General features: G+C 44.2%; 1 protein-coding gene across 2 annotated transcripts in view; it reads left to right on the forward strand.

The window, feature by feature from the left end:
- Positions 1-396: 396 nt before the first annotated feature.
- The window catches only part of IMMP2L (inner mitochondrial membrane peptidase subunit 2), a 1,432,488-nt gene continuing 1,411,866 nt past the window's right edge, over positions 397-21,018 (forward strand). For both annotated transcript variants that reach the window (XM_077471167.1, XM_077471168.1), the window contains exons 1-2: positions 397-552; positions 13,717-13,848. In XM_077471167.1, coding sequence (XP_077327293.1) covers positions 13,720-13,848 — 129 coding nt within the window. In that variant the 5' untranslated portion in view covers positions 397-552; positions 13,717-13,719. The remainder of the gene's footprint in view (positions 553-13,716; positions 13,849-21,018) is intronic.

The raw sequence follows: 21,018 nt of genomic DNA on the forward strand, positions 1-21,018 counted from the left end.
AAAGCGGGTAGATTGGAATCTGTACGGGGCAGAGACAGCTAGCAAATAGAGTGCTACCACTACTAATCATATAGTGCGTAAGCTCCTGTCCCAGCATACCCTATATTATAAAGACAGAACCGTAGATATTCAGCCTATACCAAAAACCCATTCAGCCAATAACACATCTTTAATATGTTTATTACCAAGAAACTATATTCTCAATAAAGAGTGATAAAAAAAAAAAACACAAGATAATTGATAAGTAAATATATGGGGCAATCAGGTTAAAATAATCCTATAGTATCCTGTGATACAAACTGCTATATATCTCACATTCTGAGTGAATCGACATCAGCTCTTTTTATTTGTAACACAAATTGCAGAACGATACAAAGTCCACTAGGATTGTGTGAACTGTCTGCACAAAGCTCTCTGGCTGCAAGCCCTGCTATTTGTTTATGTGCCGCAGCAAGCCCCGCCTCTACAAATCGTCACCACGCCCAGCAACACCCATCCACTCTGCACGTGCTGAAGAGTAGCCTGGCTAGGGGGGAGCAGGAACACATACAGGTAATCACTGGCTGCAATGTGCTATGTGTGTAGACTAGCTGCGCACAGCGAGACCTACAGTGTGTCTAGCTGCTAGTAATGTGCAATGAGGCGGACGTAGAGGACATAGAGTCCCCGGGGAGCTGTCATGTAGGCGTGCAGCGTGCTACGTCACGGTGACCCACGCACGTCACACAAGGCTGCTGTGTGTGTGGTGGGTGAGCTATCACTCTGAGTCTGCACGTCTCACACACAGTCAGATCTAAACTCCTCCCACACACAGACGAGTCTGCACTCTTCTCTCACGGGGAAAGAGTCTGCACTCCTCGCGACTCGCAGGGTACAGGACGAGCTCCTATTCACAGGCACGGTGGTTGCTTACTTCCCGCCTGTTCTTGTAGCTCGGAGTTTGCAGCTGTTCATCCTCGCTGGATGTATAGGTGGTTCTATAAACGCCGTATGGTTCTGAGCAGGCACAGAGGTGTGTGTGGGCTTCTGTTTGTGCCTGCTGGAGGAGACACTGTATTGTTCGCTTTGTAAAGGCCGGAAGTAGAAGTGCTCAGAATTGGTTGTTCTCTCAGCTGAAGGAGAAGAGTTGAAAAGTACATGAGGCTTATTCAGATTTTACCAGCCTGCACCTGTACACCGTATGCTTTTAGGGCCCTTATACATTTATCAGTGTCTCTTCTATTTTTGCCTTACTAAAAGAAAACGACATGACGATTAAATACTTCACTATAGTCACTTGTGTTTTTAAAAGTCCTGCATGCTGCATTTTTTGTGCAGTTAAAAAACAAAACATTGAAATGAATGGAAACCGCATCAAACGTGCCCTCGCGGTTGTATTTTTGGTGCATTTTGAGTCACATAGCCTTTTTTTTTTCTTTGGTGCAAAATCACTATCCGTTTTTTGCTACAGAACGGTGGGATAGAGCCCTTTGGCAAAGTGCACATCATTATACAGGATTTATATAGCTCCAACAAATTACGCAACACTTTACTACATAAAGAGGGACAGTACAATTCCAACATTGTTCAATACAGAAGGAATAGGAGGGCCCTGCTCGTGGAGCTTACAATCTAAAGGGAGTGGGAGGTGGTACAAAAGGTAATGACTCGAAAAGAGCATCCATTCGGATATTGCCTTCCAATCTGCGCAGTATGCAACATCATTCCAGTTGGTATGTTGATCAGCTGGCGTGACGTCAACTATGCGCAGATAGTCAGAGGTAGAGCTGCACGATTAATCATTAAAGAATCGAGATTGCGATTCAACCCCCCCCCCCCCCTGCGATCTTAACACAGCATTTCCTTGATAAAGACCCCTTTCATGCTGAAGGTGGTTTTCAGACGTTTTAGATCTAGAATTAGCATCTGAAATCCGCCTCCTTTGTCTCCCCAGTGTGAAAACCTGAGTGTGTTCACATTGGGGCAGTGCACTTGCCGGACGTTACAAAAAGTCCTGCAAGCAGCATCTTTGGGGCGGTTTGGAAAAGCTGTATACATCGCTCCTAAACCACCCCTGCCCATTGGAATGCATGGGCAGAGCTTCCGAAGCACCGCAACACGGGTGGTTTTAACCCTTTGTTCGGCCGCTAGCAGGGGTTAAGAGCATCCCAATAGCGGCTGAAAAGCGACACTAAAACAACGGTAAAGCCCCGCTAAAACTAGCGACGCTTTACTGCTAACCCAGTACGGCCCCAGTGTGAAATTGCTCTCAGTGCAGAGTTGTCCCTCTTATAGTTGGGTGTGTGTTGGGATACAGTAGGTGATAGTTTCTATCCTCTCAAGCCTTAATAGATGAGAAGGTCAATTTGAAAAATTTGGTTATCTTTATAAAGTGGTTGTAAACCCTTAAACCCTATAAATAGGCTTACCTGTAGGCACCGTGGATATCTCCTAAACCTGCACGGTTTAGGAGATATCCACTGTATCAGCATGGGCTGATGTCATCGGCACTGAAGAAACGTCTCGTTCGTGCCATTGCTTCAGCTGATGTGCCTTGACCAGCAGCTCCCGCGTGCAAGCACGAGAGTGACATCATCGCAGCTTCAGCCAATCACAGTGCTCAAACCCGTGAACCCGGAAGTAACATTCCGGAGACATGTCGCTGGTCACAGTGGTGTGCTGGGATCGCTACACGATTTTACTTGACAGATAGTAACCCACATTTAAAATGTCTGTTTTGCCACATTTACATGACGTGTTTAGAAGCGTTTGAAAAAAAAAAAACATTTTTATTACATTTTTTTTTCAAAATAGCCCAAAATGAAAAACGTCTGTAAGCGATACGCGGCTAAACGTGGGTAACTCGTGTTTAGCTGCATGTAGAGGTGCTTGAAATGCCTCTAAACTCAGTGTCTGAACTCATTTTTTTCCTTTCCTAAAAAGGCCTCTAAACTCAACTGCCTAAAAACGACATTAAACGAACCTGTGTACGTGTACACATAAAATAACATTGGATGAGTTTAGGGCTGCAACTAACGATTATTTTCATAATCGATTAGTTGGCCGATTATTGTTTCGATTAATCGGTTGATAACCTAACAAAAAAAATATAATAAAAAGCTAATTTTGCTGCGGTTTGCATTTTTACATATTTTTTGGCCAATTTGTTGTTGGTCAGATTAAAAAAACACAAATTGCCGCAAAAACGCATTACATGCTTCTCTGCAGCTTTTCCATTGAAGTATATTGAACCAAAAAAAACAAAACCAAAAAGCACAGTTTTGTGTTAAAAAGCCCTTGTCTTTTCCAAATACGCAGCAGCTGAAGAAACCATGGATGTGGATGTGTCCCATAGGAAACGATGTAAATGAACTGTAGTGTGTTTCTGCAAAAAGTAGAGGTCGACCGATATATCGGCCGGCCGATAGATCGGCCGATATTTGCCATTTTCTAATTAATCGGCATCGGACGATTGAGCTGATAAAAAGGCCGATTTAGAACAGCGGGACTTGGAAATGACTTCTGTAATAGAAGTCAGTGCAAGTTGCCTGAGTCGTCATAGAAACGTCTTTCCTCTCTGGGCAGCCTGCCAAGAAAAGAACAGAAAGATACAATGTTTACACTTCAATGAATGAAATCATCTCAGTGTGTAGAAGTTCTCAGTTTAACCATTTAAAGACTAAATATTTTCTGACACTTGTTGCTTACAAGTAAAAGTCCTGTATTTTCTGCCAGAAAATCACTTAGACCCCCCAAAAAGTATATATATATTTTTTTTTAGCAGAGATCCTAGGGAATAAAATAGCGGTTGTTGCAACATTTTATGTCACACGGCATTTGCGCAGAGGTCTTTCAAATGCATTTTTTTTTGGGGGGGGGGGGGGAATACACTAAACGATAAAAAAAAACAGTAAAGTTAGTCCATTTTTTTTTTTTTTCGTCCAAAAGTTTTGAGTACTTGTTTTATTTTATAGGCTGCTTGCACACTGGAGCAGGCAGACGTTGATGGTAAAGTGTTGCTAGTTTTAGCAGTGCTTTACCATAATTTTAGCGGTGCTATTCGGCTGCTAGTGGGGCGCATATAATCCTAGCTAGTGGCCGAAGAAGAGGTTAAATGCGCCCGTGAAGCACCGCTGCCAAATCGCATTGCATGCGCTTTGGCAGTGGTGCCCATTAACATCAATGGGCAGGAGTGGTGGAGAAGCGGTATACACCACTCCAAACGTGCTGCTTGCATCGCCTCAGTGTGAAAGCACTCTGTCTTTCACACAGACTGCAGGGGAGCCGTTTTGCAGGCACTTTACAGGCGCTATTTTTAGCCCAAAAGCGCCTAAAAAAACGCCCCAGTTGGAAAGGTGTCTGTTAGGTTTTATGAGATGAAGGGGGATAAAAAAATAAAAATAAAAATCGGCCTAACCTATCGGCCCAAAAAAATCGACATCATATATCGCCCATCGGCCGCCATGATTTCTAAATATCGGCATCGGCCAGAGAAAAACCCATATCGGTCGACCTCTAGCAAAAAGCACCAAAAACACAGAGGTGAGACCCAGGCCTGAGATGTTTAGTAACATAATGGGGCTAAAAAAACTAAAATTAGTACAAAAAGAGCAAATAATCGCTACTGTAAGTGGTTTATTTTTCACTATGGGACAGTGAAAGTAATATTTACAGTAGAGATTTGCTCTTTTTGTACTATAAAGGGCTAATTTTAGTTTTTTTTTAACCCCATTATGTTAGTGGTCGATTAATCGATTATAAAAATAGAAATCGATTAATTTCATAATCGATTAGTTGTCGAATAATCGATTCGTTGTTTCGGCCCTAGATGAGTTCAGGGGCAGCTGAAAAAATCATCCAACTGCCTCTGAACGTCAATTTACCAGCAGTGTACATGAGACCTTAGGAAACATTTACACAATTTCTGTTGAGTACAAAGCTGCAATTTACAAATATTATGGCCCCTTTCGCACTGAGCCGCTTTAGAGGTAAAGCAGCGCTATTTTTCAAAAATGTCAATTTTTTTTCTGTGAATTTTTTTCCCCATGGCATTTAAAATTTCCAGACGTTATTCACCTTTAGCCCCAAATAAAGAAAATCTACATTCATGGCATGCATCCCTGAGAGCATACAGCCCTAAGGACTCCACACACTGAGTGTAGCAGGAATATGATTTCCCACTTGTACTTTTTTTGCATGTTTTTCATATGTTAACATGCATCACGCCTAGGGCAGCCCATTCACTTGAATGTGCTGCCCTAAGAGCGACATGCTTCCCAAAGTAGCTCTGGAACGTTTTTTGGCTGCAGAGCATTGGGCATTTTTTCAGTGTGCGTTCTGTCGAGCAGCTGCTACACATACTTGGGGACAAGTAATGTTGGCACATCTGACTGAAGATCCTCTTTAACCTTTGATTTCTATCAGCTGCCACTCCCTGAGTTTTTCCACTGGATAGAATATAATCAGTAGCTGGAGTCTAGGTTATACGTATGATGTGATTACGCTAATTTTCATATTTGTGGCATCAACCTCAATCAAATAGGTATTGCTGATTATTGGGTATTTCTTAGATAAATACACTGTGATTTTGACTTCATGATTTTGCATTATTTATCTCCATGTACTATTGAAAGGAGAAGTGTGGCAATTCAAAAAAATAAACACATGTACTCACCTCCCTACTGTGGATGTCCCCTGCTGGCTCTAAGCCCAAGAACTGAACAATCATATGACCGCTGTTCCCTGTTTTTGGTATGCTTTGTGTCAGGAAAATGAGGGGACAATTGAGTGCCCCCTCTTGAACCTGCAGCATGCCTTCAACATGAGGGGGAGTTGCTTGAGGGGAGGGGGCTCTGCCCCCCCACCCCAAAGCAACTTTACCCTATGTTGATGGGGACAAGAGCCTCTTCCCCACCACCCTGGCTGGTGGTCTGCGGGTGGGGAGCTTTTTGGGAATCTTGAAGCCTCCTTTAAAAAGGGGCCCCCCAGATCCCAGTCCCCCCCCCCTTATGTGAATGAGTAGGAGTACATATCCCCTACTTATTCCCCCCCCCCCCAAAAAAAAGGTGTGTAAAAAAAAATTGCACCAATATTTCATGTAGACCCATTATCAATCACAAAGCCTGCCACCACCGCTGACCCATGATTGAAGATGGATCTACATAGGGGGAACATTGTTTTTTATTTTTTAATAAAGGACTTGTCAAAAACTCATGCTGTCTTTACTAATTTTTTTACACTTTTTTGGTGAATGAGTACCCATTCACATGGGGGGGGGGGGGGGGGACAGGATCCATACCAGGTCCTTATTTAAACATGAAGCCTGGGGGAAATGGGCTAGCGCCCCCTCCTGGACCATACCTGGACACATGCCTTCAAAGTGGGGGGCCTGGCAAAGCACCTTGTCTCCATGTTGATGAGGACAAGGGCCTCTTCTACACAACCCTGGCCCGCTGGTTGTTGAGGTACGAGGGGTAGCTTATCTGAATCTGGCGGCCCCCGTGTGAATGATTATGAGGTGCATGTCCTTTTAAAGTATATAGATAAAATTTATCACATGGATGGCTGTCCCGTCTGGTACGATAAGTGTGCCAATGCTCCAATAAATCCAGAAGAAATGTTCAGGAATAAAAAATATGACAAATCATAGTGCTTCTCTTAAAAAAAATGGTGATTTATTAAAAAAAAAAATAAAAAAAAAATATATATATATACTCTCAAGAAACTTGCACAATGACTGGTAACTACAGATTACTCACACATGCTGCTTTACAGACCACCCCAGGGGTATTAAACGTAGAGACTCTGCCATACATATATACAACTAACACTGCCCCATTTTAAAGTGGATTCTGCTCAGTGTGGATCATAGGTACATTAAGTGTTCCCTTCTGCCCAACGAATAAAATACATCTTGCGTCACCTGCTCCTGCTGCAAGCAATGCACAGGGTTCCGTGAAGAGGCTTTGCAGCTTATACATGCATTAGCAAATGCATGCTAGCTAAACCCCTGTTTTTAACACAGACTATTGGACAGGTTAATTTGGTCGGTTGGCAGACTGGTTGGTGAGTTGAGCTATGGAATGTTCTGTTTTTGTCTTTCTTACATCACTGGCTCCTGCCCCTTATGTGTTACTCATCAGAGGGATTTCCGCTCTCTGTTTGGACCAAACCATCTGGTTCCTAAGACCATATTATCTTTGGCTTGATAACTCTAGAACATTGCTTTGGAGTTTGGGGGTACGTTCTTCCTGTGTCTGATGATCCTTATAAAAGATACCTATCTGTTTGGCTAACTGGATGTCCAGTTTACCTTACTGGAAACTTAAAAGCAGGAGCGCTCTCCCCGCCCATGTGTTATCTGAAGGGCTTCAGGGCCTTGGACCGGATTGGTCTCTTCTTGTTCTAAACAGACCTGCATGATCCAGCATTTGTTGCAGTTTTTTCTGAGCTTAGGCTTTGGCTGGCTGTCTTTTTTTCCACTGGCTAACGTCTCAGCTCCATGATTGTCTATTGCACCTGGGGGTGTTCTAGGACCTGTGCCCAGAGATGGGGAACCACCAGATGGTTATCTTGGCCTCCTGGTTCACTGTAATTTGGAAAGTTTGTATTCCGGTATAGACAATTTTGAGTGGTAGCAGTGGTTGCTCCATGGGTTCAGTTCATATCATTAAATCACATCATTAAAAACTATCAATAAATTATGTATTACATGCTGTTCATACTCAGTCACTTTGGGATTCATTTTCTGTATTCTGCAAAGAAACTTGGTTGATACTGCTGTTCTCAATCTCTCTCTCTTGTCCATGTCCACATTGCAGTTAAGGATTTTGCAGAGCAGTGTTGGCAGCTTATGCAAATGATCAGGTATCTATGTATTTCTACTCTGAGTATTTCCTCACTATCACATTTGAGTCACACATGTGGATGTATACACAGGGGTAAATGACATGGTAAATTGGGTGGGATATGGATATTACATCTTGATTGATGGAAGCTTCACTTCACTGTAATTCTAAGATAGAGGCTAGAAGGGTGTGACACAGCAGAAATCCACTCACACCATGTTATTGCCAAAAAATAATACAGATTTTATTTCAAATCTGTATTATGTATGACAATTTAAACATTTATTGATGTTAATTTATTTTTACTTTGCATCCCAAAGTCTGTTCTTTTCTTTTGAACATGTGACCAGTAGCCGAGGACTAGAAGCTCCTCCTGTCACTGTTTCCCTACAGACAGGCTAGAAAAGAGCTCGGTCATGTGACAGCTGTATGCATAGGTACATAGATTACACCATACATAGATTTAAAAAAAAAAATTAAAATAATTACAGTGCCATCATCCACATACAGAAATAGAAGAGATAATGTAAATCAGGGGTGCCCTACCTTTGAGAGCCACCTTATGAACTTGGTAACCGGTCACGGGCCACACTGAGTGGAGAGGGCAGATGACAGGTCCATGTCCACTCCTCATATGCAGACACAGCCCGCTCTACTCTATGGTATACTCTATCTGATCCGAACCGCCCAGACAGAGGGGGATGGATCCCCTTCTGTTTTTTTAAGTGGATTGGACTGTAGGGTTAAACGGATACAAGGCCAATTTACATCTCCTGCTCTATAGAGGTGAATGAAGGGTCCACCGGAAAAACAGACAGGCGGACCCCATCGGGCCGATCGTGTGAAAGGGGCCTAAAACTGCTTTCACACTGATGCGCTGCGGTTTACCCGCACCTCAACTAACCTCAATGTTAATTTCTTGCTCCGGATTCCTGCAGGTATCGCTGGCTGCTGCTGTTCTCCAGGTGGGTATGGCTGGTGGCTGCTGCTGCTGGCTGTCCTCCAGGGCTGGTACTGCTGGTTGGTACTGTGGTGGATACTGCTGGTGGGTAGTGCTGGCTGGTACTGTTGGGTACTGCTGGTGGGTATTGCTGGCTGGTTCCCAACCCACAATCCGTGAGCATCAGTGTGTGACAGGAGCTCAAGATGGAGGAAGCCTGCGGCTTCAGTAGAGAGCAGAGCCAATGCTTCCTGTATCGCGCAGGCTTCTGTCGCAGGCAGAGTACATTTAGTATCATTTGGTATCACTCCACCTGTGACAGGAGCCAGGCGCTATACAGGAAGCATTGGCTCTGCTTCATCTAGTGCCGGCTCCATTCTTCACACTAATGTTCAGGGGTGGCGGGTCGGGAACCTGCGATCTGGGCTTTGCCGACCCGCTATCCCAGAGCAGGAGGTGGTGGGCCATGTCAGAGGGTGCCTCAAGCTAGCAGTTGGGCACCCCTGATGTAAATGAAACAATGTGTGTTCTGTATCACTTTCATCCTGCTCTATACCTTTCCCACCCTCATCTCCCTCTTTGCCTGCTCTGGGGTAGTGCATAAGGCCTTCTTATTCTAGTCTTTTGGGTTTGTGGGGTCCATCATGCTATTGAACACCATGCTACTTCAGGTGAACTGACTTGAGCTTCCCCTCCTGCCACATGACTACTCTGGTCTGAGCTTTGTGTGTTATTTTCTAGGTCCGTGTTTTGCCCCGTGTGGCATCAGGTTCTAGTGTTGGATGCTGGCAATTTTCCCAGTCTACTAGCTCCTCTGCCTTGTTGGCTATTGTACTGGGCATCCCTCTTGGTGATCTTTCTGTCCTGTTTACTTGTTTCCATCTCCCCCATGAGGCATATATTCGTGGGCTGACGATTTTATCCTGGTCAGAACCATCCTGGTCCTATTCAGGGATAAAGATGTGTGAAGGCAGTGCCACCTACCTTTCTAACATGTTTGGCTTTTGACCTCTATCAGGACTGGTTCCTTAGTTCTCTATGCATTTCCTCAGAAAAAATATCTTCCTGTCTCTGTGGTGTGGGTTGTGCTTGCTCTTACTTCACAGTCTTGTTTAAGTTTTTTTTTTTTCCCTTTTTTCATGTCTCCTGGTAGGAGGCCTGTGAGTCTCATGGGCCAATGTCCTGCAAACTAACCTCTTATCTGTTTCTCTGTTAAAATACCTCTTGCTGGGGAGGTTCCCTCATATGTTCCCAGTTAGTGAGTCTTGCCAGTGGCATGTACTGTTCTGGTTTTTGGTAAACTGTCTGGTGTTTCCCATACCTTGGTAGACACTACTTTTTGTCCTAATGGACAGAAATCAAGATTTCTTCTGTGGGATTTTTTTTGCACTCATCATTAAATCCTTTTTTCTTAGTTCATTAAAGGACACAGCATTGTTTTTTGTCTGACTGGTTGTGGTTGTATGTACTGCTTTGTGTTTAAATTAATTGCCTCTAGTGGTTTGGGGGTTTGGCCACCATCAGGGGCTACACCTAGGCTGTGTTTCTGTGCCTAGTGTCTTACTCCTGAAGATGGCGCAATAACCCAATAGTCAGAGATGTAGATTTCTGCTGTGTTCTTCAATTAACTCAGTGAAAAGGATTTTAAGGTGAGTACAATAAAAATCAAAAAATTTTCTCTCATATACTGTTCTGGCAGATGTTTGGGGAAAATAGGTAATTACCTGGTGGCGTTTATTCATTATCGAAGGTGTGTTTCCTGTTTAAGATATGAAAATCCATTGGTTCATGTACTGTTTTGGGTAAAGTTCCACTTTAAGGTATAATTCCAGTCAAATTGACATGACTGGCTTCCAGTGCCAGCTTCAGTGTAAAGGAGGCACAGCAGACAACAGCTGCCCCATAGTAAGCCTATGGGTGAACTCATTGGCCATGCTCTGCAGCCTTTGGCACTGTCTCTCCTCTATACATTAAAATCCATGCTGGGACCTGATCATGTAACTGGACCAAAGTGACTTAACCACTGGGTGCCTGCGCTATAGCTGAGGACGTACATGGGACTGTGACATCATAATGGGCGGGGACATCATCCGGTGATGTCCCTATATAAGTCGCCGCACGCCGCGTCTCTGTCATTGTGACTGGAGACAGCGACGAGGCAACATCTCCTGAAGAGAAGGCAGCGGCAGCAGACCGGGCCATCGCTTGTAAAAGAGCTAGAAGAAGGCGCGGTGGCCCGGCAAGACCCCCGAAGTCAGAAGAAGAAGAAAGCCGGGCTCCTCCGCTAGTAAAAGAGCTAGCAGAAGATAGCGGAGGAGTCCGGCGAGAAGACCCCCGAAGACGGAAGAAGACCCCCGGAGCTGTGCAATAAACTATTTTAACCCTTGTGTGTTGTGTTTTTTTTTTTTTTACTTTTTTTCACAGGTGAATGGGTAGGGGTACATTGTACCCCATACTCATTCACATAGGGTGGGGGGCCGGTATCCGGGGCCCCCTTATTAAAGGGGGCTCCTGGATTCCGATAAACCCCCCCCCTTCCGCAGACCCCGACAACCAACGGCCAGGAATGTCGGGAAGAGGCCCTTGTTCTCATCAACATGGGGACAAGGTGCTTTGGGGTGGCGGGGGGGGCGCTCGCTCGTCCCCACCCCCTTTCCTGGCCGGCCAGGTAGCGTGCTCGGATAAGGGTCTGATATGGACCTAGGGGGGGACCCCCACGCCATTTTTTTCGGCGTAGGTATTCCCCCTTAAGTCCATACCAGGTGACGGGGCCAGCGATGCCTCCTTCGCTGGTCCCGGCTACCTGGAGACACGCTCAAAATGAGCGGACTTTCCTCCGTGTGTGTGGGCGAGTCCGTTCATTTCAAAAGTACGGTGGATAGTCCGGCGGGCTTAGTACGCCGTATTAGTCCGCTGCAAAAGTACCGTGTGTGGGCAAGTAGCTCGTTCGGAAAAGTCCACCAGACTAAGTCCGCCGGATAGTCTGCTACGTGTGTATGCGGCATAACACAGTGCGTCCCATTCACAAAGCGCCGCAAGGCTCCACTGCCTGTTTCCCTTAGTACGAATGGCAGCGCTGGGACTCGAGAGCCGAGGGACATGGCGGCCGACATCGCAGGCGCCCTGGACAGGTAAGTCTCCTTATTAAAAGTCAGCAGCTACGTTTTTTTTTTAGCTGCTGACTTTAAAAAAAAAAAATTTACAGCTGAAACGCCGCTTTAATAGCTTGAGTAACATGTTTGTAATAAAAAAATGACCAACATAAAATTGTTTCCCGCTGTTTGTCTCTATCAAACAGTGGAAAAAAATGGCAAACCTAGAGCTAGGCTTTAACGATTCATTAAGACAGCTTCACTTATATATAAATGCAGTATAATTTTACCTCACATTGAATTGTGTTTTTAGTCCGTTTACTGTAACTTTTCCAAAGAAAATGCTATGAGAATTGATGTACAAGATATAAACAGTAACGCTACAATAACTGGACTAGGCTATGATAAGAGTAACACCAAATGTTTTTCTAAGTAGACAGTCTTGAATCTTATCTTTCCTGTTCTAAAAAAAACTGATTTACAAAAACCATTCTAAGGAAAGTCTTTATAAAAAAAACAATTACTAAAGTTAACCTTTAAGAAAAAGAATTGTTCTAGTGGAACACTACATTTTTCTAATGTGAAAAGAACCAGCATCAGCTCTTTTATGCTTTCATTAATTTGCCCATTACCTAAGTTTTCTGCTGTTAAAGAGAATGGATGTTCTGAAGCTTTTATTGGTTCAGAAGTGGGAAGTGCATTACAGTAAGGGTAGAAATAAAAGTCCTATGGGCGAAAACATAAACAAATGGCTGTTTGTATATTGTAGGGACCTCGGAGAAAGTGTGAATTAGTCCTAACTTTATCTACATGCATAAAAGTACGAGTTCCCAGTTCCTGTGCAATTCTAAACTTGTTAATACCAATGTGATTGTGTATATAGATTGGTTAAAAAAAACAAAAAACTATGAATGTACATTTTTGTAATACATGCACGTTTATGCCTTTAAAAAGCTGCATGTATAGATACTGTATACACCCAGTGATTAGCCAGAATTCCATTGTGCCCCTAATTTCCTTTGAAACACAGAGACTCTGCTTCACTGAAACCCCAAGCAGTATTATTAACCCTGCTAAGTTGTCCCCTCGGACAAGAAGACACCCCGTCCTATATGTTGTGAAGATAAGGAGATGGCAAAGGGTTCCGTAGACTAGTTGAAGTGGACTGGGCAAGATTGACTACGCTGTTTGGGATTTCAGTACAGGAAACATGAAATTAGAAGCACCGTATTTCTGCAGGTCAACAAGCATTTTTTGAACAATTCCAGAGAGAGACATTGAAGCTGGTATTGGTGACCTGAAAATGCCAGGCTACTATACTAAACCCTTGGAGTCATTCATTTGAGTCACTGACCTTGAGCAAGTTTTCAGATTGGTAAAGGCAGAATTCTTTATCTGCATGTTTATTGCAGATATGTGACTTCAAGTATTGAAACTATTAGGTCAATATAACAGCCAGGAAAGTAGCATTCACAGAATGTAAATTCAGCATTTGTCATCACCATATTTCTTTTAGGAAATATTTATTTTTATAATGTTGTTGTAGAGTACATAAAATGTGTTAATGCTGTATGTGAAGTACTGTGCAAATGTTTTAGGCAGGTGTGAAGAAATGCTGAGAAGTAAGAATTCTTTCAAAAAATATATATTTTAAATGTTTATTTTTATCAATTTACAAAATGCAATGGTAGTTATTTGCTAAAAAATGAACTATTAACACTTCTATTTCTGAAAGAATTTTTAATTCACAGCATTTTTCACACCAGCCTAAAACTTTTGCACAATAGTGAATATGTACAATATTGCGCAGTATTTGCAGAAATAATAAAGGATTTTGTATTCTTATACTTTTATGTAGAAGATGACAACGCTGCATGGAAGGAGATATATTCGGGCATTTGTAAGTGGATTCTTTGTGGCTGTACCGGTCACTGTGACATTGCTTGACCGTGTTGCTTGCATTGCAAGGGTGGAAGGAGTTTCAATGCAGGTAAGTTTCATTCTATCTTCTGTTTTGTAGCTGGATATCCTACAGTGCACCTGTGCTTTGCCTGTGCAGGTCTTAGCGACAGGTTCCCTAGCTTTGTATGCTCGCTTTACTTTCTTTACCTTACTGCTTTTTGCCTGTCAGGAGTGAAGAGGAAGCCCTGTTTAAGCTCCAAGTTTCAAAATGGAGCTTGCCCCAAAAAGAGCTTGCATGCACTCTCTCCCTCACTTTACTTCTCTCCGTTTTCTTTCCTTCTCTCCTACTCCTCTCTTCTCTTATGTGACAGTGCTGGATGCCAGAGCTTCCCAAGTGTGGTCACTTGGGAGGAATTGTAGTGAGTAAAAGTACTGCATATTTCTTTATCATGCATCACAGGACACAGAGCAACCATAATAATGACTATATGGGTTATACGCCACCTACTGGTGGATGGACACTGACAGATAGTCAAACAGGAAGTCCACCCCTATATAACCCCTCCTACACAGGAAGGGCCTCAGTTTTTTAACCAGTGTCTATAAGGTGGAATGGTCACTGATGTAATACATGTGCTCTTCGAGCATACATGGAGGTCTAGACGGTTCTATTTAGAATCATTGACTTAATTCGGATCCATTCGAAAAAGCTATCAGCCAACATGGATGGTACCCGAGCCTCATTGGAAGGAGATTCCTCGAGGTTTGCCTGTAATGCCGGCTTACGGCGCTGGACCTTGAGTAATTGAACCCAGTGCAATGTTTATTCGGACCAAGGTGCTTTCCTGCAGGGTGCTATACAGGTCCAGGGGAGTGGACTCCACATTAAGGAGGACCCAGTCCCTGAAGGTCTTTTATGACTAAGCTTACTGTATTGGGTGAAAATTGGACTCCTGTTATGTTCAGAGTCCTGCAGCAGAAATGGTAAATCTGCATTGGGGGCAGTGTGCTGTTTAATCATGTTGTGTACTTCTTAGTCATGTGGGCTGCTATTTCTCCTCTAGCCACTAGAGGCCGTAGGCTCACTCAGTATGGCCTGTTTTCATAGAGGCAGGAAGTGGAAAGGCGACCATGTTAAGAAAGCCATGTGGTCAACAGCTTCCCCAGGGCCTCATGTGACATAACACCAGCACATGGATACTAGTAAAGTGTGAGTACTTACTATGGGAGAAATGTGTGGCCAGACAAGTCATTATTATATACTTCATACTTACTGCTTAATTCGGGGGGCCTGTACAACTGTAAGTCGATACACCCCTAGCAGTATATTTTAAAGTGTGGGTCCAGAATATTGTGCATTTGGCACAAAAATGGTATGGGGCCTGGTGCAGTTGAACAGGTGCATACTTGTAAACTTCAGAATAATGTGCATTTGGTCTGCAGGAGCTTAAGTTTAGGCTGAAACAGGAAAAGACTGCGTGGCATGCACATGTGCTAAATTAGTAAAAACTAGTGTGGGGCCAAGTGCAGTTGGTCAGGTGCAGCATAGTATACATGCTTGCTGCCTAAATGCATGCTTTTATAAACACGTTTTTCGTAGATGTTGCGTGTATACATAGATACATACTGTGTCTGCGTGGACGCATGTTGCGTAAACAAAGGTTTTTTTATGTTTGTATAGACGTGTGGGCATAAGTATGTATGCATGTTGCATAGATATACGTGTTTGCATGGATGCATGTTTGCATAAACACATGGTGCATGGACATGTTTGCATAGATGTGTGTTGTGTAATACATGTTGCATAAACATGTTTCATAAATGCTGGCTTATTCTGTAAATGCCTGTCTCCATGGGCACGTATTATGTAAGTGCGTGTTTGCATGGCCAGGCTTTCGTGTTTTGCCTAAATGCATATTTGCTTAAGCACATACCTACATGCTTACATAAATGCATACCTCCATAAATGCATATTGCTTAAACGCATGCTGGCATGTTTTCATTTGTACTGCATACGTATATCTTTAGTTTAAACTGCATACATACGTGCTTAGTTGCATTAAACTGTATACATATGTGCTTATTTACATTAAACTGTATACATATATACTTATTTGCCTAGGACTACATACATATCTGTTTTTTTAACTAGGACTACATATAAACGTTCTTATTGCCTTGATGTGCATACATAGATGCATGAATGGCAAGAATACTTGTATACCTGTATGTTTACAAACTGGGTACCTACATACTTACGGGGTTGTATAGCGGTACAGCATTGTCTAGGCCTGCATCCTTGTGGAACTGCGTATTAATTTGTCTAATACAGTCACTTTATTATCTATCTGTTAGACTAGGTATATGACTTAGAAGGGTGCCACTGCCCTCGGGTTCAGTGGCCTGGCAATGTTCATGTCTCCTGTTGGGCCAGACTGCCCAGGTTTCCCTCCTAAGTGAAGGGGGCATCTGAGGGAGCAGTCTCTGAGGTGGTTGCTCCTTCCTTAGCCAGGTCAGTCTTTGACTTGCGTTGGGTCTTGGACCAAAAGTTATGGGCTCATTGTAAAGCAATTAAATGGTAGCAGCTTCAAAACTGAATAGGGACATGAGGTCTATCTTTAGCTCTCAATCCGCGGGACATCCTTCTGCTTCAGATAGGCTCTGTCTATTCAGTGATGACCTCTCTGCAAGAGGTAGATTGCGGGGCTCATAATCATCAGGAAACACATGGGTTCATGTGCCAGGTTGTTTCCAGCCTCATCAAAGATTTCTGTAATTTCAGTGGAAAGTCGTCTGTTTTCTTTTTTGTGACCATCCTTTGGGCTGGCCACAGCTTCTGAGGTTCACAAAGCTCCTAGCTTCGGTGCTAGACTTGCTAGAGACGCGGGGGGTGTCAAGCTCAGTATACCTTAATAACCTTTTGATCAGGAAGAAGTTGGTCTAGATTAGCCTTCAGTACATTTTGCAGTAGGAAGCTGTTTCTAGGTTGAAGCACATTCCTTATGTTGTCCTACTCCATGTCTTGGAGAGGATCATTCTCTCTCTTTCTCTCTCTCTCTCTCTCTGTCTGGAACTTGAAGATCCAGGCATTGGATTGCCAGAGGGCTCTGTTCCTGGGGTGTTGCACAGCTAAAGATTGGTGGTTGATGTTTCGGAATCTGGAAAGGTTGAATTCTGCCTTTCAGATATTGGAAGATAATCACTGATGCCAGTTTCTCTATTTGGTTTAAGGATGGCTACAGTTCAGTTGGCTTGGTCTACACAGGAGAGTATACTGCTCATAAATATCTGAGCTTTAGGCCAGTACACCTTGCTCTGGACTATGGTACAAATGCAGGGGCATATACTGTATATCAACCACCAGGGTGGCATCAGTAGTCATGTGGCTCAGGAAGGTGAACCACATTCTGTCTAGGACAGCACAAGGACTGTCTCTATCATCCGTGCATATTCCAGGTATAGAATAGTGGCAAAAGGAACACTGCAGGTGAATCTACTAAATTCCATGTTCTACAACAAGTTAGGACAGGTTGGGTCCAGGATGAGGGACCCACTGGCAATAGGGGTAGATGCAATGGTAACACCTTAGGGACCAGTTCTCCCTTATTTGACGCGTCCCTCTGTTTCAATTTCTCTCACATATTTTGCTAAGAATCCTGGAGGTGGTAACACTGATAATAGTGTTAGCAGAAATAGCCCAGGGGAGCTTGGTACATCGGCATAGCGAGTCTTGCGGGGGTCGCTTCTTGAACACTCCCAGTCCAGCTGGACCTAATGGTCTTGAGTCTTGTATCTCAGCACTGTTGAGCCCCTGGAAACCAGCTCGGGGAACTTCAATTACAGGACTTGGAAATATTTTTTTGCCTGGGGTGAAGCCCGGAAGTGTCACCCGCAGAAATATGTGATTGGGAGATTTTCTCTTTCTTTCTCTAATCGGTAGGGGAAAGGAGATTTGCCTTAAGTACTGTTAATGGTACTTTAATGGTCAGGATTCGTCCCTATACATTTTTTTTTCCAGGGGCGTTTTTTTCTCACTCCTTGATTCATACTTCATACAGTGTGTAACGTAGACAGTCTCACTTGTCAGGCCATTCATGTGTCCTTGGGACCTGAATTTGATCTTGACTGTCCTTCCAGAGGCCACTTTATGAACCATTTGAGAGCTTCTGTTATGTCCTTTATCTTGGAAGATGGCTTCTTTGATTGCTATCACTTCAATAAGTGGAGTTTTAGAGTTGGTGGCTCTTTCATGCAAGGAGCTGTTTTTGGTCTTGCATCATATTAAGGTGATTTTGCGTCCTCATCCATTTTTTTTTGCCTAGTATGGTGTCCGGTTTTCACATAAATCAAGATGTCTTGCCTTCTTTTCTGATCCTCAGTTGGCAGGAGTTGGATCACTGTATATTCTGCAAATCAGAATTACTTTATTTGTCGGTACAGGTCAGGAATCCTGGTTTGTGCTGCAAGTAGAGCCCCGGTTGGGCAGGAGGCATCCAAGTTAACTGTTTTTCATTGGATTTTCCAGTTAATCATTTGAGCTTATGGCTTGAAAGGGCTAGGTCCCCCACCCCCTTTTTTTTGTTAAAAGCGCTCGCTACCAGGTGTGTGGGGGCATATTGGGCCATCAGGTGTCAGTGACTCAGAATTTAAGGCCATTACATGATCTTTTGTTCATACATTTACAGAATTTTACCAAATAGATATCAAAGCCACAGAGGATGCTGCTTTGGCCACAGTATGTTTTGGGTGGCAGAAGGAGCCTTTCTCAGGTGTCAGTTTCTGTGATTGTGTCTCCCTCCCATCAAGGGCATTGCTTTAGGACATCCCATATAGTCATTATTATGGTTACTCTGTCTCATGATGTACCTGTAAAATCCTTTTCTTGGAGTACATCATGGGACACAGAAGTCCCTCCCATCTTTTTTGGGATATTCATTTCTTTGCTACAAAACTGAGGTCCTTCCTGTGTGGGAGGGGTTATATAGGGGTGGACTTCATTTTTGGCTATCTGCCAGTGTCCATCAACCAGTAGGTGTCGTATAACCCATATAATCATTATTAAGGTTGCTCCGTGTCCCTTAATGACTCCAAGAAAAGGATTTTATAGGTAAGTATGATGGAAAAATCATAATTTTATCTTCCTAATGCCAAACAGATGGGCAGTAAAAGGAAGGTGAATTTGTGCAGTTGGGGAGGGTGGTAGTGAGTAAAGCACAGGTTCACACATGGACACTCAGTGCCGATCCCCAGGCGCCGCAAGCTGTCCCAAAGGTGGCGCCAAAGCTGTGGCATTTACTTACTGTTACATTCAGCAGCCGCGCCTCCCGACTCCCTAGACTCTCTTATTGCACCATCCATTGGCCTCTCTGCTGTCCGCTGCACTGGTTACTAGACTCGCCTGGCGTCTAGCAACCAGTGACATCACATCATGAGCCGAGGTGAGGACCCAGCATGCAGAGCAGAGGAGGAACATCTTCCTCTTCATACCTGGTCAATTTTGACTCCACCCACCTCCGCCATCTTCTCCAGGAAATGCGGCTCAGAGCCTGAGGGAAGGAAGGGAGCATGCCTGAAGAACTGATTGTGAGCTGTCCACCTGCACCAGCTCCTGCTTGAGGCGAGGCATCCTGTGTCCATGTTCTGGAGCTCATCTAACAGCACTAATTGAATAATCGCGGTCAATATGTTAAATTATTATTATATAGATAGAGATCTAAAAATGCTGTAATGCTGACCCGTGGGTCTGCATGCTTTCTAAGCTAGAGCCGGTATGCACATCAGAAAAGTTTAAGGAAAGTTGAAAATGCCTATCTAGATACCTCCTCCGGGTTAATTAATATAATTAGTGGAGAAACAGAGCCATGGTGCTGGCATTTTCAGAAAGAAAAGCCAGTAGTGGAAACCTCTGTAAACATAAAAACAGATTAGAAATTGCTAATCAGACAGTGGCAGCTTTTGATCCTTCTTTTAAGCTTTTGCATTAGGTTTCTCAAACCTTTGCATGGCTGCGCTTTTATTAACCACTTGCCGACCGCCGCACGACGATATACGTCGGCAGAATGGCACGGGCAGGCATATGGGCGTATATATAAGTCCCTGCCTGCCCGCGGGTGGGGGGCCCGATCGGGCCCCCCCCGGTGCCTGCGGCGGTCGGCATTCCTTCGAGATCGATCCGGGATGAGGGGGCGGCCATTCATTCATGGCCACCCCCTCGCGATCGCTCTCGACGAATGGAAATCCTCCGTGACATCACTTCCTCTCCTGTAATGTAAACACAGGAGAGGAAGTGATGTATTCTCTCCTCCGTGTCGGTATTTTTCGTTCCGGCACCGAGGAGAGAGGTTCGGTGAGTTGCACCAACACACCACACATACAGTAGAACATGCCAGGCACACTCACACCCCCCTTTACCCCCGATCACCCCCCCAATTACCCCTGCCCCCCCCAGTCACAGTGACACCAATTGCTTTTTTTTTTTTTTTTGCATTGGTGTCATTTGTGACTGTAATAACTGTTAGGGCAGTTAGGGTTAGCCCCCTTTAGTTCTAATGTACCCCCCTAACCCCCCCAATAAAGGTTTAACCCCGTGATCACCCCCCGTCGCCAGTGTCACTAAGGCTGGGTTCACATTGCAGCGGTTTGAGAACGGATGTGATTCGCACCGCACTGCAGTGCAAATCACATCCGATCTCTGTGCGATTCGAGTTCAGCCATACAGATAGTATGGCTGAATTCGTGTCGCACCCGCCGCACCCGCCGCAAACTCGCACGGGACCCTTTTTTTGGTCCGCAGCAGAATCGGATCGCATGGGTGTTCACACCATGCGATCCGAGTTTGCAGATCGCACTGCGATATGCGAACTGATCTGGGGGTGTCATTATTTCACTGACACTCCCAGCAGTTCGCATAGGGCAGTGTGAACTGCCGCCGGGAGGCATGCGATGCGGGAACCCGCCGCGGATTCGTGGCGTTCCCGCATCGCTCCAGTGTGAACCCAGCCTAATAAGCGATCATTTTTCTGATCGCTGTATTAGTGTCACAGGTGACGCTAGTTAGGCAGGTAGGTATTTAGGTTCGCCGCAACTTTTTATAGCGCCAGGGACCCCCATATACTACCGCATAAAGCCCCCTAATTGCCCCCTAGTTAACCCTTTCACCAGTGATCACCATATAACTGTTACAGGTGACGCTGGTTGGTTAGTTATTTTTTTATAGTTTCAGGGCACCCGCCATTTATTACCTAATAAAGGTTTAACC

Source organism: Lithobates pipiens, unplaced genomic scaffold, assembly GCF_037356315.1.
Source record: "Lithobates pipiens isolate NorthernLeopardFrog02 unplaced genomic scaffold, aLitPip1_a1.2 Scaffold_8, whole genome shotgun sequence".
Lineage (NCBI taxonomy): Eukaryota > Metazoa > Chordata > Amphibia > Anura > Ranidae > Lithobates > Lithobates pipiens.